At 40.6% G+C, this 16,748-nt stretch overlaps 1 protein-coding gene across 6 annotated transcripts in view; it reads left to right on the top strand.

The window, feature by feature from the left end:
- trappc9 (trafficking protein particle complex subunit 9) overlaps positions 1 to 16,748 on the top strand; it is a 504,918-nt gene that overhangs the window by 53,823 nt on the left and 434,347 nt on the right. For all 6 annotated transcript variants that reach the window (XM_055634173.1, XM_055634169.1, XM_055634171.1 and 3 more), the window contains 2 exons: positions 3,633 to 3,718; positions 8,837 to 8,963. In XM_055634173.1, the coding sequence (XP_055490148.1) occupies positions 3,633 to 3,718; positions 8,837 to 8,963 (213 nt within the window). The remainder of the gene's footprint in view (positions 1 to 3,632; positions 3,719 to 8,836; positions 8,964 to 16,748) is intronic.

Below are 16,748 nucleotides of genomic sequence, written 5' to 3'. Positions count from 1 at the left end.
AACAAATTAGTATTGCAATGCGATGGTCTGAAATCGGACATCTCTAAAGCACCCAGTTCAGCATCTAAAACTTTTACTCCGTCAATCACTTGTGCATTGTAATATGAATGATTTTACAAAGTACACTGTGTAGTTTGGCAAAGCTTTTTAAATGACATCTTCCAAAACTGTTCTCTTAAAATCTTTCAAGATAAAGGTATCTGGCATTTTCCTGCCAATTTTGAGCCATTCTAATTTCAAATGGCCAAATTCCCGGAAAGCTCTGTATCGTTGTGAGAGCTCTTTGTGAAAGAAAATTAAGTTGGGATGAGTTTACTGTTTAATTGCCATGTACTGGCAATGGAACAATGAAATTCTTTCTTTCAGCAGCATAACTGGCCTGTAACACAAAACGCATAAATAGTGATAAACAATAAACATAATGAATAAAAATTCAACAAAGGGTGGCCACAGTGGCGCAGCAGCAAACTTGCTGCTTTACAGCGCTGCAGACCAGGGTTCGATCCCTACTACGAGTGCTGTCTGTACGGAGTTTGTACGTTCTCCCATGACCGCATGGGTTTTCTCCGAGATCTTCAGTTTCCTCCCCCACTCCAAAGACATACAGGTATGTAGGTTAATTGGCTTGGTGTATGTGTAAATTGTCCCTAGTGTGTGTGGGATAGTATCAATGTGTGGGGATCGCTGGTCGATTGGTGTGGCGAAGGTCCTGTTTTCGTGCTATATCTCCAAACTAAAAAACACCCAAACTAGGTCAAATGGCCCAATGGTGCAACCAAAGACGGTCTTTAGTTGACCGGTTAGCATTGTGTTTAAGAGCTTGATGGGTGTTGGGAACAAAGCTATCTTTGCACCTGTTGATCATGGTTATACTTTTGGAATGATGGTAGAGGTGAAATGAAAGTGTGGCCAGGGTAATGTGGTCTTTGCTGCTGGCTACCTGTATGAGGTCCTCCTAGAGATCCCTTTTATTGTGGGGAGATAAGTACCCATAATGGACTGGGCGGCATAATGACTTTGTAATCTTCTTTGTTCCTGGACATTCAAGTTACTGAACCAGTCCCCGAGATAACCAGTCAATATGTTCCATACCATACACCTGTAGAAGTTCAAAAGAATATTGTCAAATACCCTTAATCTTCTCAGGAAGTAGAGATTTAAAAAAAAAAAAATTATATTTTTATTAGAAGCAAACGTATTAGGGTAACATATAATTACATATTATAGTAAAAACTTTTCATGTATATCAATATATTTTTCAAACTTTTCATGTATATCAGACTGCTTTAATGTTCCCAGATGGAAAATAAGATGCTGATCCTCAAGCTTATGTTGGGTTGTGTAATAACAGGATTTGAGGCCTGAACTGGTCAGAGTGGGATGGAGAATTAAAATGCCAGGAAAATTAAGTTTGCCCTAGTAGACTGAAGAAAGATATTTCAGTCCTCCAATGTTTAATCTTCAGTTTTAGGCTGTGGGCCGAGGAGCTTTATTGTGCAGTTTCGTGACCCAAGTCACCAAACTATATGAAATTTTCACACATTGTGTAATTTTTTTAATATAAATCAACCCTGAAACTCGATATGAAGAAGACTTGCACATTTTTATTAAATTAGAGAAAAAACGGAAAAATGTCGGGAATTTTTTAGTCCAATCAAAGCACGTTTAACAGTGAGTTGGCTGCCAGTTGGCCAATCACGCGCTTTATTTCAGGCTAGCACACATCATAGCTGAGGGGGCTTCACAGATGCCTGTTTTACTGGAGATTCCGATGTGTTGTTCTGTGGAATAAATGTCGTGGAAACTTGCAGCAGGTAATTGTATTTAGTGGGGAAAGCATTAAAAAGGCTGAAGAAAGTGCTGCGAAGTGGATTAAAGTGCAAGAAAGAAAGTCCCTGCTGATGTGCTGGAACACAAAGAAGGCCCCCATTAATCAACTCTAACTGAAAGGTAAGATTAAAGTCTGAATTTATGAAAATCTATCAGTATGGACTTTAATTAATTTAATTGCACCATTTTATAATGTGAATAAATTCATTAATTCATTCCTTATTCATTCACTCACTCATTCATTCATTCATGAAATTGAGGGCCTAAACCATAACACAGTAAATTAAACATTGTCACTAATGCCAGCCTGTTGTAGAGTAATAAGTCTTTAACAGCTAATCTCGGAGCTGCTTGCGAAATCTCCCCGCTCCCACACTCCACACTCCCTCTCCCCCCCGCCCGCGGAGATGATCCGTGGCTCCGCGTTCGCGAATCGGCCGCTTATTAATTGAGACCGCGGCTTCACTTTACCGCGAGTACCTAGGCCCCGCGGTCGGAGCACTTTTTCCTGGTAAGATTTCGCAAGCAGCTCCGAGATTATTTGACTTATTACTCTACTACAAGCTGGCATTAGTGACAATGTTTAATTGAATGTGTTATAGTTTAGGCCCTCAATTTCATGAATGAATGAATGAGTGAGTGAATGAATAAGGAAAGAATGAATGAATGAATTTATTCACATTATAAAATGGTGCAATTAAATTAATTAAAGTCCATACTGATAGATTTTCATAAATTCAGACTTTAATCTTACCTTTCAGTTAGAGTTGATTCATGGGGGCCTTCTTTGTGTTCCAGCACATCAGCAGGGACTTTCTTGCACTTTAATCCACTTCGCAGCACTTTCTTCAGCCTTGTTAATGCTTTTCCCACTAAATACAATTACCTGCTGCAAGTTTCCACAACATTTATTCCACAGAACAACACATCGGAATCTCCCAACAGGCCTGTGAAGCCCCCTCAGCCATTTTGTGTGCTAGCCTGAAACAAAGCGCGTGATTGGCCAATTGGCAGACAACTCAATGTTAAACGTGCTTTGATTGGACTAAAAGATTCCCGACATTTTTCCGTTTTTTCTCTAATTTAATAAAAATGTGCAAGTCTTCTTCATATTGAGTTTCAGGGGTGATTTATATAAAAAAATTTACACAATATGTGAAAATTTCATGTAGTTTGGTGACTTGGGTCACGAAATCCTATTTCTAGACACATGTTTGATGCTCGGCCCACAGCCTATTTTAATTATTTTTGTCATCTATATTCTGTGTTACTGTTTGGTTTGCAAGTACCAATGTCAGATGCTACAACAATTGTGTTGGGAGGTGGTTTGGTGGTCTTGGGGAGGAGGAGAAAATTTGATACTGTGATAATTGTTAGTTAATGCCAGTTTTACACATTACTAACAGCCAGTTTTTAAAAACAAATGTTTATGAACATGTAAACTGTGGTTTTGAATAGAGTAAATGTAATATTGTAAACTCAGAAAATGCAGGAATGTTTGGATATCCTTAATTTTCATTATAATTTTTAAATCATAATTTTTCAATTTTGATTAACACCTGTACTTTAGCAACACTTATCTTCAGTTTACAAATGTAAGTTGCTCTGGAATCTAAGACATAACTGTATTCAGTTATTTGCTTTTCCATATGCTTAAAAATGGGTTAGTTATTGCAGCAATATTTTTGCATAAATTTCTATTTTGTCATACAAAAGATTATATTTGTTAGTCGTATTGTAATGAAGTTGATGATATCCTTCTAAATTTGATAACTAATGAGTTTTATGTTCAACCCCAACAGACTTCCAGTGGGTGCAGGGAGATGTCTGTGAAGTTCAGCTGATGGTCTATAATCCTATGCCTTTTGAACTGAGAGTAGAAAACATGGTAAGTATTGCTTTTCCCATTTTTAAAAAACTTTTATTTCGGGTTTTCCACAATAAAAGGATAACGGTTTATTTTCTATGTGGCAGTAATTAGATTGCAAAATGATGATAGTTATCAATAAATAAGTTGATGGTTGTAATTTGGGATTGCATTTTCTTGTGGTCCTTGTTAAAGGACAAGAAAGTAAACTAGCTTTTCTTAAAATGACTAAAACAGGTGGTCTTGTACTTTACTGTGACTTTTAATCGAAGATGTGGAGGTTAAGTGAGAATTATGTAAAGCTTGGTTGTACAAGCTTCGAGCTAATAGACTGTAGAAAAGTTTGCATTCTTTTGCATTCTTATGTGGTGAGTGAATTTGGTGCTTTTGCACAGTATTGACAAAACAGGCGTGTACAATGATTTGCTAGCAAATGCCACAATAGAATTTAAATCCCTGAAATTGCAGTTTCCAAATTATTGCTGAGCTATTGCGTCTTCATTTGAATGAGTGATGACTGGGAAAGGGAAGGATGTAAAGGCATGTTATGTAGCACTTTCTGTGGAATGCCAATTGAATTATCTGAAAATATCTATGTGTTATCAATCATAACATTTGGTGAAATGGATAAGAAATTTGGCACTATCATCAAATAATTGTTTTTCTTGCCGCAGTTAAGTTACGGATACTCTGTTCTAGTATTTTTATGCAACAAAATAAATGGTAATGATTACTGATTTTTCTTTTTGGAAATGTGAATATGACACTGGCAAGGTTTGTATTTTCCATTTTGGCCCATTTAGTTTAGAGATACAGCATGGAAATTGACCCATCAGGAATCCGTGCTGACCAGTGACACTTGCACTATCCTACAGACTAGGGACAATGTTCAATTTTACAGAAACCAATTAACCATAAACCTGAACATCTTTGGAGTGTGGGAGCGGGGAGAATGTACAACCTCCGTACAGACAGCCCTGTAGCCAGGATTGAACCCAGGTCTCTCGTGGTGTAAGGCAGCAACTCTACCACTGTGCCATCGTGGTGCCCCTGGGCCGCCGGCTTACTTGTGGTTTTCCCCTAATTATGCTACAATACACATCTTCAAACAACTCCAGTAGCTGTCAAACACTACTTGCCTTTTAGAAATCCATTGCTCATTTTAATTTTTTCATCCTATTATTAAATCCTTCATTATAGATTCCAGCAATTCTCCTACCACTAACATTAGGATAATAACCTTGGATCCCTGACTTTGCTCTCTCTCTTAAATATCTTTTATTACCAAAACAATTCCAGAATGACCAGAATTTGGTAATCACAGCATTCATTATCTCTGGAGTTGTCTCTTTTTATAATTCTAGAATGTAGATCATTGGTTTCTTCAGATTTATCTTTTAATCTCAACTATTTTTCTGAAACATTTAGTTAGTACTTATTTCCTTCCGTCGTTCTTTATTGCTAGAACAACCTAGCATGTTTCTAGTGTTTCTGATAGGTTTTTGTCTTCTGTAAAATTGGACACAAAGTATTTAATTCCTCTGTTATTCCTTTTATTTTCTTATGATTTCACATGTTTTGCACATGTCTGAAGTAGGGTTACAACCAGAACCATCTCTCCATGTTCTCCAGGGATACTGCGTGGCCCGCTGAGTTACTCAAGCGTTTGTGTCAATCTGTCTTACACATCCTCATATTTATTTGCACCATGCTTGTAATCTTTTTGTATATTCTTGTACTCTTTGTGTTTCTTGGCAGTTTATTCCTATATTCTTTGTTGACTTCCTTTATCAATTTTCTTAGTCTTCCTTAGCAGGTAGCATCTTTGTAAAAAGCAACAGTTACAGGTGAATAATCTTGCATAAGGACTGGCCAGTTCTGTCACCGACAAGTCAGGCTGATTATCAAGTATTGTTCAATTTGATGTCATCCTGAGGGCAGTAAAGTACAGAGATGGAGGGTAATGTTCGATTTCTTAAGTCCATGTTGGGCTTCATTGGAGCAATGCAGGTTGATGTGATGAAATTCTTCCATTTTCCAGCACTTGTTAGTGTTTGAAAAAAAATGTTTTGAGATTGGTGTTACAGCTCTGGAATCTGGAAATTGTTACCAGACAGTGTAAATGTAGCAACTGTTAAATTAGGAAGTTCCTGAATTTTCATTAACAGATTTGTTTAAACACTAACTTATGAATTAATCATTGTTTCTGTTGAATATGTTATAAACCTTCATTAGGTTCTTGTACCCCTTAGAGGAAATAATGGAAATAACATGGTGATATTGTAACTTTGCAGATGAATAATGATATATGATAAATGAGTTTCTCTTATTAGAACTAGGTTCCTTGTGTAATCTCTATTTGTGGTTTTTTTTTAAATCATTTTATTGCTCTTCTGACTGTTAGCTAAATGAAGTTTAAATGTATGGCTGTAATTCTGATTTAAACAAAAATGGCACCACCATTAGAGTCCTGTTTGAATAGTGATTTTTATAATAGCATAAACACCAGCAGAAATTGTAGGTGTTGTAATAGTTGGGGACGGTTAAATGTTATAGAAGACAGAGACAAAAGAGGAGTCACTTGATTAAGGTTAATAGGTGGCAAGAAATGTAATTCCAACATCGGAAATCAAACAATGTTAATCCACAACATTTTAAGAGTTCCTTTCACTTCCCATTTTTAAATTAAAAAAAAAAAAAATCATCTTTTTCCGGAAAAATCTATTTGACACTTCTATTTTTAAAGCTAAAAAATAGGTGCACGAGTAGGTCATTTGGCACCCCGAGCTAACAATGTGATCATGGCTGATCATCCACAATCAGTACCCCACACGTGTGGATTTAAACTAAATAGTGGGGGGGAGGGATTTACAAATTGGGCGTATAAAGATGGAGTTGAAGGGGAAGTGACTACAGAACAAATTACAAAAGATTCTCAAATTAATGGGAAGGAAAGCTCGAGAATGGACAACAGAGTAAAGTCAGCGCCATTTGCAAGAGGTGCGAGGGGGGAAGTGAATAAGGAGGTCAAAGTGCTGTATATGAATGCACAAAGTGTAAGGAATAAAGTGGACGAGCTTGAGGCACAGTTAGAAAATGGCAAGTAGGATGTTGTGGGAATTACTGAGACATGGCTGCAAGAGGGCCAGTGCTGGGAACTAAATATTCAAGGGTATACCTCCTATCGAAAAGACAGACAGGTGGGCAGAGGGGGTGGGGTTGCCCTGTTGGTGAGGAATGAAATTCAGTCCCTTGCAAGGAGTGACATTTAAACGGGAGATGTGGAGTCAGTATGGATAGAACTAAAGAATTGTAAGGGTAAAAAGAGGACCAATCTACAGGCCCCCAAACAGTAGCCTGGACATAGGGCACGTTGAATCAGGAGTTAAAATTGGCATGTAGCAAAAGTATTGCTGAGGTTGTTATGGGAGATTTCAACCTGCAGGTAGACTGGGAAAATCAGGTTGGTACTGGACCTCAAGAAAGGGACTTTGTAGAGTGCCTTCGTGATGGATTCTTAGAACAGCTTGTATTGGAGCCTACCAGGGAGAAGGCAATTCTGGATTTAATGTTATGTAATGAACTGGATTTGATAAAGGACCTCGAGGTTAATGATCCATCAGGGGGCATAACATGGTCAGGTTTAATTTACAATTGGAGAGGGAGAAGGGTAGATCGGAGGTGTCAGTGTTACAGTTGAATAAAGGGGACTATGGGGCCATGAGGGAGGAGCTGGCCAAAGTTGACTGGAAAGATACACTAGCAGGGATGACAGTGGAACAAAAATGGCAGGTATTTCCAGGAATAATACAGAAGGTGTAGGATCAGTTCATTCCTCCGAGGAAGAAAGATTCCAAGGGGAGAAAAGGGCAACCATGGCTGACAAGGGATGTCAGGGACAGTATAAAAATTAAAGCGAAGAAGTACAACGTAGCAAAGATGAGCAGGAAACAAGAGGATTGGGTAATGTTTAAAGAACAACAGAAGATAACCCAAAAGTCAATACGGGAAGAAAAGATGAGGTACGAAGGTAAGCTAGCCAAGAATATAAAGCAGGATAGTAAACGTTTGTTTACGTATGTGAAGAGGAAAAAATTAGTTAAGACCAAAGTTGGACCCTTGAAGACCGAAAAAGGTGAATTTATTATGGGGAACAAGGAAATGGCAGATGAGTTGAACAGGTACTTTGGATCTGTCTTCACTAAGGAGGACACAAACAATCTTCCTGGTATAGTAGTGGCCAGAGGATCTCGGGTGATGGACGAACTGAAGGGAATCCACATTAGGCAGGAAATGGTGTTGGATAGACTGATGGGACTGAAGGCTGATAAATCCCCAGGGCCTGACGGTCTGCATCCCAGGGTACGTAAGGAAGTGGCTCTAGAAATCGTGGATGCATTGGTGATAATTGTCCAATGTTCTATAGACTCGGGATCAGTTCCTGTGGATTGGATGGTAGCTAATGTAATCCCACTTTTTAAGAAAGGCGGGAGAGAGAAAACAGGGAATTATAGACCAGTTAGCCTGACATCGGTGGTGGGGAAGATGCTGGAGTCAATTATAAAATATGAGATAGCCAAACATTTGGATAGCAGTAACAGGATCGGTCCGAGTCAGCATGGATTTACGAAGGGGAAATCATGCTCGACTAATCTTCTGGATGTAACTAGGAAAATGGACAAGGGAGAGCCAGTGGATGTAGTGTACATGGACTTTCAGAAAAGACCTGATAAGGTCCTACATAGGAGATTAGTTGGCAAAATTAGAACACATGGTATTGGGGGTAGAGTGCTGGATAGTGAAGTGGTTGGCAGGCAGGAAACAAAGAGTAAGGATTAACGGAACTTCAATTTGACAGTAATGTAATGGTGAAGTAAGGCACTTGAATATGATTGTTGTATGTAATTTTGTCAATTGCATCGTTTCTAATCAGATTAAAAAACGTTCCTGTTTAGTTATTTCCATAAATATAATGGTGGAATATTTAAAAATCTGTGCAATGTTATGTATTGACTTTAGTGTTGAATGTAGATATGACATGTTATGATATTGTAATGGAAAAGGTTACAATTCAGAAATGTCTGTTCCAAATTAATCCTTCACATTGATATCCATTTTCCTCTCTGATCAATTTCCCAGGGATTACTGGTATCTGGTGTTGAATTTGAATCTCTCCCAGCTGCTCTTTCCCTCCCTGCTGAATCTGGACTGTACCCAGTCACACTTGTGGGCGTTCCTCGTACATCAGGACAGATCAATGTAAATGGTAAGCATTTGTGTAATGAATGTTTAAAAGCAGCTGGAAAACATGGTATAAATATTGCTTTTGCTTAATATTTTTGGTTAGTGCTCTATTAAACTAATATATAACATTGACTATAAATATTTAATTACCATTGTGGTTTATAAGTGGTGAAATTAATACTTAAAATGGGATTAGATATTTTGTTTTAAGGATCATTGAATGGAATTATTCACCTTTTCAATTTTTGAGAAGAATCACACAAAAGGTACATGGGAATGGCTACTTCCTTGTTCGGGAATGATTAAGGTAGATGGTGAGAAAATTGTTGACATATTTTCAGAATTCAGTGAGTAGAACAAATGTTGCTAAAGGTTTAGCTCTCATTGTCAAGTGACTATTAAATATCAAATAAAACAGCTGGAATGAGAAGTTTGGGGATTGGTGTTAGTTTGTTGGAGGACAGAGATAAATGGGGTGGATTGATTTTCTCAAGGGTTTAAAAGTAGAGGAAGAACTATTTACAGTTGGATGAAGGCCAGCCAGCAAATGCCAGATCTATGATAGCAATAGCGGACCAGATAATGTGCAACAGCTCTTTGCTCAAATTGGAGTTTGAGATTGAACGAAGAAGAAGACTGAAGATGAGCATTGATATGTGTAAGTCATAAAGGTATTTGCTAGTTTTTAAGAAGGAACTGCAGATGCTGGAAAATCGAAGGTACACAAAAATGCTGGAGAAACTCAGCGGGTGCAGCAGCATCTATGGAGCGAAGGAAATGGGCAACGTTTCGGGCCGAATCCCTTCTTCAGACTGATGGCGGGTGTGGGGAGGCGGGGAGAAGAAAGGAAAACGGAGGAGGAGGAGCCTGAGGGCTAAGGGAGAGGTAGGAAGGGGAGGAGACAGCAAGGGCTAACAGAATTGTGAGAATTTAATGTTCATGCCACCAGGATGCAGACTCCCCAAGTGGAATATGAGGTGCTGTTCCTCCAATTTCCGGTGTTGCTCATTCTGGCCGTGGAGGAGGCCCAGGATAGAGAGGTCAGATACGGAATGGGAGGGGGAGTTGAAGTGCTGAACTATCGGGAGGTCAGGTTGGTTAATGTGGACCGTGCGGAGGTGTTCGGCGAAATGATTGGCAAGATAACGCTTGATCTCACCGATATAGATCATGCTTACTTTCAGTGATTGATGCACAAGCACACCCCGGTCTCGTTGCACCTCCCCTTTTCCTAATCTGACACCATTCAGATAAAAATCTGCCTTGCTGTTCTTGCCACCAAAGTGGATAACCTCACATTTATCCACATTGTACTGCATCTGCCATGTAATTGTAATTGTAATTGTAATTGTAAATCTTTATTGTCATTTCATGAGTATTCACATACCCAGAGGAAACAAAAAAACGTTGCTCAACCAGTGTCCATTCAGTTTGCATTAAAAAATAAATAGGAATTAAAATTAAAAAATACATGTCATGAAACAAATTTAACACTCTACTAAACATTCAACAGCCGTTCCGACCGGCAGCGGCACAACAGTGGCTCTGCTGCAGTGTGGGGGTTTGTGCGCGATACTTGGCAGGGGGCAGTCCATTTAACAGTCTTATAGCCTGTGGGAAGAAGCTGAGGAGCATCCTGCTGGTTTTGCAGCTAATGCTCCTGTACCTCTTCCCAGATGGGAGGATGGAGAAAATGTCATGCGATGGGTGGTAAGGGTCTTTGATGATGGAGATGGCTCTGTTGATACATCTCTTCTTGTATATGTCCAGCAGGAAGGGGAGTGGAGCACCAATAATCCTGCTTGCGGTCTTCACTATCCTGTCCAGTTGGTGTCGTTCGTACGCCTTGCAGCTCCCGAACCAGGAAGTGATGCCGTATGTCAGTGTGCTCTCGACAGTCCCCCTATAAAAAGTCCGTAGGTGTGTGGTGGGGAGGCCTGCTTTACATAGTCTTCGGAGAGGGTGAAGTCGCTGCTGGGCTCTCTTGACCAGAGCTGTGGTGTTGGCCGTGGACGTCAGGTCATCAGACAGATGTAGTCCTAAGAACTTCATGCTGCTGACCCTTTCCACATCAGCTCCGTCGATGTGCAGAGGTGTATGGTGTTGTTTCCCCGCCCTCCTGAAGTCAACCACCATCTCCTTAGTTTTTCCCACGTTAAGAATGAGGTTGTGGGATTTGCACCAACCTGTGAGCAGCTCCACCTCCATCCTGTACGCCGATTCATCATTGTCACTGATGAGACCCACCACTGTTGTGTCATCAGCGAACTTGTTGATGAAGTTGTTATTGAGTCTGGCAGTACAGTCGTGTGTCAGCAGACTAAACAGAAGGGGGCTTAGGACACAGCCTTGGGGTGAGCCAGTGCTCACGGCTATGGTTTTTGATGTCCTACTGCCCACCCTGACTGTCTGCTGCCGTTGCGACAGAAGGTTCAGGACCCAGCTACATGCGCCAGCATCAACCCCCAACAGCTCCAACTTCTCCACCAGCTGCTGCGGAATGATTGTATCTGCCCACTCACCCAACCTATCCAAGTTACCTTGCAGCCTCATAGCATCCTCCTCGTAGCTCACACTGTCACCCAGCTTTGTGTAATCTGCAAACTTGGAGATGTGTGGAGGATGTGTCTGATTCTGCCTCACCAAGGGCATTTTGGGATTTACTGAATTGCCTGCTGGGAGTATAACACCAGGGTAAATGTTGATTAATTTAAAGATCAGCAGAAAGATGGCATTGTTTCCTCTAACAAAAAAACTGTGGCCCTTGCTGGCTTCTGGGTGACTTGGAGGCTTCTGAGTGACTTGGAACCAATGGTGTTTTATGTTCATTCAGTTTGGGACCATTCAAGAAATGTATCCTTGTGGGGCAGAACCTGCAAGCAGACAAGCAGCTCAAACGTGGCTATTTATGAACCATAAGTGGTTCATGTGTACACGGCTATAACTATACCTTTTCGTTTGTTGTTTGTTGTTCTCTCTCTCTCTCGCTCTCGCTCTCGCACTCGCTCTCTCTCTCGCTCTCTCTCTGCGTAAACGGGGCATGCTGAATCAGACATGTCTTAAAATAAGGTACACCATTCATTGAAAGTAGGCATGCAGGTGCAGCAGGCAGTGAAGAAAGCGAATGGTATGTTAGCATTCATAGCAAAATGATTTAAGTATAGGAGCAGGGAGGTTCTACTGCAGTTGTACAGGGTCTTGGTGAGACCACACCTGGAGTATTGCGTACAGTTTTGGTCTCCAAATCTGAGGAAAGACATTCTTGCCATAGAGAGAGTACAGAGAAGGTTCACCAGACTGATTCTTGGGATGTCAGGAATTTCATATGAAGAAAGACTGGATAGACTCGGCTTGTACTTGCTAGAATTTAGAAGATTGAGGGGGGATCTTATAGAAACTCACAAAATTCTTAAGGGGTTGGACAGGCTAGATGCAGGAAGATTGTTCCCGATGTTGGGAAAGTCCAGAACAAGGGGTCACAGTTTAAGGATAAGGGGGAAATCTTTTAGGACCGAGATCAGAAAAACATTTTTCACACAGAGAGTGGTGTATCTGTGGAATTCTCTGCCACGGAAGGTAGTTGAGGCCAGTTCATTTGCTATATTTAAGAGGGAGTTAGATGTGGCCCTTGTGGCTAAAGGGATCAGGGGATATGGAGAGAAGGCAGGTACAGGATACTGAGTTGGATGATCAGCCATGATCATATTGAATGGCGGTGCAGGCTCGAAGGGCCGAATGGCCTACTCCTGCACCTATTTTCTATGTTTCTATGAGGTCATAATTAAGGATTAAATCTGCATACAATAGATAGGTAAGCAATCTTGCAACCAACTAGTAGGATTAAAGCTCTGCAGACCTACCACATCTATTTGTGAATAGTCAATTTGTGAATGCAGCAACAGCTATGAGAACAGACAACACCCCAGCTGTAGTACTGAATATCTGCCCTAGACCTAGAACTAACTGCACAGTGAAACTGCTCCAATTATGTCACAAAGGCAAAGTGCTGGAGGAACTCAGCAAATCAGGCAGCATCTCTGAAGAACATGGATGGGTGACATTTTGGATCAGAAGGGTTTTGACCCGAAATGTCACCTGTCTAGCACATTTTGTCTTTCTTTTCTAAATCTGCAAGAAAAGTTTACGCACATAATATTGTGTGCAAACTGGACAAGCTGCCAAAGAAAATGGGAGCGGTGGCTACAATTGCGACATTTAAAAGACACATAGATGGGTAAATGTATAGAAACAGTATAGATGAATATGTGTAGGAAAGAACTGCAGATGCTGGTTTAAATCGAAGGAATGGGTGATGTTTCGGGTTGTGACCCTCTTCAGAATGATTAGGTCTGTGGTTGGTTGTCCTGTGGTAAGAAATTCATCTTGTGCCACGCTATCCTTTCAACCATCTGTATGACACGTCCAAGAATATGATGGAATACTCTCCACTTTTCTGAGCTAGATAAGAGGAGAGTACCAACAATTCTCAAGAGACGTGACACCATCCAGGTTATTGTTAACCAGCCAATCCATGTCAATATTTCCTCCAAAGCCATAAGATGTTTATTTGCAATACATTTGATGCAACATCTTATCAAATGCATTCTCGAAATCTGTCTTTCTCCTTTTTGAATAAAGCATACATTTTGTATTTTCCAAACGAATGGCACTTTTTTTAATGCCAGAGAATTTTGGAAAATGTAACCCAGCACATTAGCTAACCCACTTTCAGACCCAATCGCTTGTCAGCCCACAGCTCCAACAATAGCCCTACTCTTATGATTGATATTTTCTTAATTTCCCGCTTCTCTTTCAGTTTCAGATATAGCTATATCAGGGATGTTAATTGCATCCTACGTAGTGAAGAAATCGTTTTGTTTTTGTTATTTACTCACAAGGTTTGTTTTCTCCAGGATATCAGCTCGCTTTGAATAGGGTTTAACAAATAAAAGAACCATAGAAACTCTTCCTGTCTGTTTTATAACTTTTTTGGACTGTACAGGTTTTGTATTTTGAAAAATTCCCATAATTGTCCGGCACTTCACCTTGATTGACTGATCCCGTAAGTTTGGCTAGCTATACATTCATGCCTTCATAATTGCATCAGTGATTATCATGGTGCAGCGGAGAACATCACTGTCTATTGGGCTGAAACAATCATTAATTAATAGCGTCACTTCTCTAGCATTTCCTATTTCCACCTTTCCCTGTCACATACCCTTCAGCATTCATGCCCTAATGTGCTATGCTGCAGTCATATTTCTGAAATGGCTAACAGATAATATTCCATTTGCACTAATTTTAACGATTTTGCCTTGAATCCCAGCATTCAGATGCAGAGCCGTGACCTGCGACTAGCCAACTGGCAGATTTAGACTTTACAGATATAGTGCGGAAACAGGTCCTTCGACCTACCGAGTTCCCGTTGACCAGTATTCACCCGTGCACTAGCTCTATCCTATACACTGGGTGCAATTTACAGAAGCCCATTAACCAACAAACCAATACGTCCTTGAGTGTGGGAGGAAACTGGAGCATCCATGTAAAACCCATGCAGTCACAAGAAAAATGTACAAACTCCATGCAGACAGCACCCGTAGTCAGGAGCAAAGTCGGGTCTCTGGCACTGTAAAGCAGCAACTCTATCGCTGCGCCACTGTGCCGACGGCATATTTGCAGATTTGCTGCTGGATTTGTTCTCTATATTCCTTACTGCTGTGACCTGTTTATCATTTCCCACATTACTTTCTTTTTCTCTAAGCTTTCCTTTACTCTTGGAATTTTGATCTCTTGTCTCCACTTTTTATATTAAAACCCTCTGAGCTGGAAATGTAATATATCAGTGACTCCAGGCCAGTGGTACATGGTTTAATCTGATTTGTCCTCATAAATGGCTCAACAAACTCTTGTAGATGAATTGAAACTACTTAAAGCAAAAAAAAAAGAGTGGACCGTCAGGCATTGATCTTGGCTTTCAATTCTGACACTGCAAAGTGGCTCTGAGCCAAATATGCATGCGCTGTCATCTAAATAGGGAGAGCTGTTTCATTGCCAAATAAACATACTAGTTGTTTCCATGAAACATACCTTACAGATGGCATACCAGTTGCCACATCAGTATGTTATAAGCTGCTAGTAGATCCTGTTCTGTCAAGGAAAAGATAATAATAATAATAATATATAATATCTTTTATTGTCATTGCACATAAGTGCAACGAGATTTGGTATGCAGCTTCCATCCGATGTAATAACTTAAATAACTAATAAAATTTAGATTTAGATACCCCAAGAACATGGTTTGTCAAAAGAACATTACAACAGTAAAACAGTCAAAACAGTTCAAACAGACTAAAGTGCAGATGTGTCTGTGCGATGTGACCATCTGAGGGAGACAGTCCATGGGGGTGGGGGGCACTCAGCAGGGCCGGTTCAGGGCCACTATAGCTCTGGGAATGAAGCTGTTCCTGAGTCTGGTGGTGCGGGCGTAGAAGGCCTTGTAACGTCTGCCGGAGGGAAGTAGTTCGAACAGTCCATTACAAGGGTGTGAGGAGTCTTTATGGATGCTGACGGCCTTCCTGAGGCACCGTGTGTGGTAGATGCCCTCCAAGGCTGGTAGCGGTGTCCCAATCCTCTGCGCTCTGTGGACGACGCGCTGAAGAGCTCTCCTCTCCGCCTCTGCAGCTGAGATACCACACAAAGATGCCATACGTTAATATGCTCTCTGTGGTGCAGCGGTAGAAGGTTGTCAGCAGCTGTTGGGGCAGATCAGTCTTTTTTAATGTTCTCAGGAAGAACAGTCGATGCTGTGCCTTCTTGACCAGCGCACCGGTGTGGTGGACCATGTGAGGTCCTCTGAGATGTGAGTGCCCAGAAACTTAAAGCTGGACACTCTCTCCACACTGTCCCCGTAGATGGAGATTGGGGCGTATTCTACATTATGTGACCTCCTGAAGTCAATAATCAGCTCCTTGGTCTTGGAGGTGTTTAGTGACAAGTTGTTAGTTGAGCACCAGTCCGCCAGGTTCTGCACCTCCGCCCTGTATTTAGTTTCATCACCGTTGGTGATCAGCCCAATCAGCCCTGGTGTGTCGTCTGCAAACCAGAGGTTGAGGGTGTAGTACTGTGACTTTCAATTTTGACTTTGGACCCCATCAAGTCTCATGGCTGCAGGTTGAACATTGTTAAGGTAACATCCTGATAACCACCTATCATCCTTCAGCTGAAAAATCAGTGATTCTCCATACACTTGGTAAAAGCCTGTTGTCAAAAGGGTACAAAATGCAGTTGGGATGTATTCCTTCAATATTCATTCATATTCATTACCAAGAGTGTCTTTGAAGCACCGCCACTGACTGAGTCCTGGTTAGCTATTGCAATCAAGCCCGATAATTTACTTGTTCATTGAGCAGTCCAGAACGACATGGTATGAACAGCACCAAGTACAGACTGGGAGCAGTTATAAATTTAAGATGCAAATCTGATGAAGGAGCAATGCTAGCCCGCATGCATGTCATGCAATGTTCATGGCTATGTGATCCCATAATTTACAGATGAAATAATGCTCTTTAATTGTGTCATATTGTTATGAAAACAGTGGTAGATAGTTAATCAAGAAATGAAAGCAGGAGATCCAAAAATATTCAAATGTCAAAGGTTCAAAAGTTCTTCATTAGTCACATACACCAATATTGCTATTGCAGCACATAAAAAAGAAAACAACATAACAATAATAAAAAAATTTAACATAAAAAACATCCCCCCACAATGGTTCCCATTATGAGGGAATGCACAAAGTCCTTCAATATTC

This window comes from Leucoraja erinacea, chromosome 4 (assembly GCF_028641065.1).
Source record: "Leucoraja erinacea ecotype New England chromosome 4, Leri_hhj_1, whole genome shotgun sequence".
NCBI lineage: Eukaryota > Metazoa > Chordata > Chondrichthyes > Rajiformes > Rajidae > Leucoraja > Leucoraja erinaceus.
Note: the sequence above shows the minus strand (reverse complement) of the source record. Positions and strands in the feature narration are given on the sequence as shown.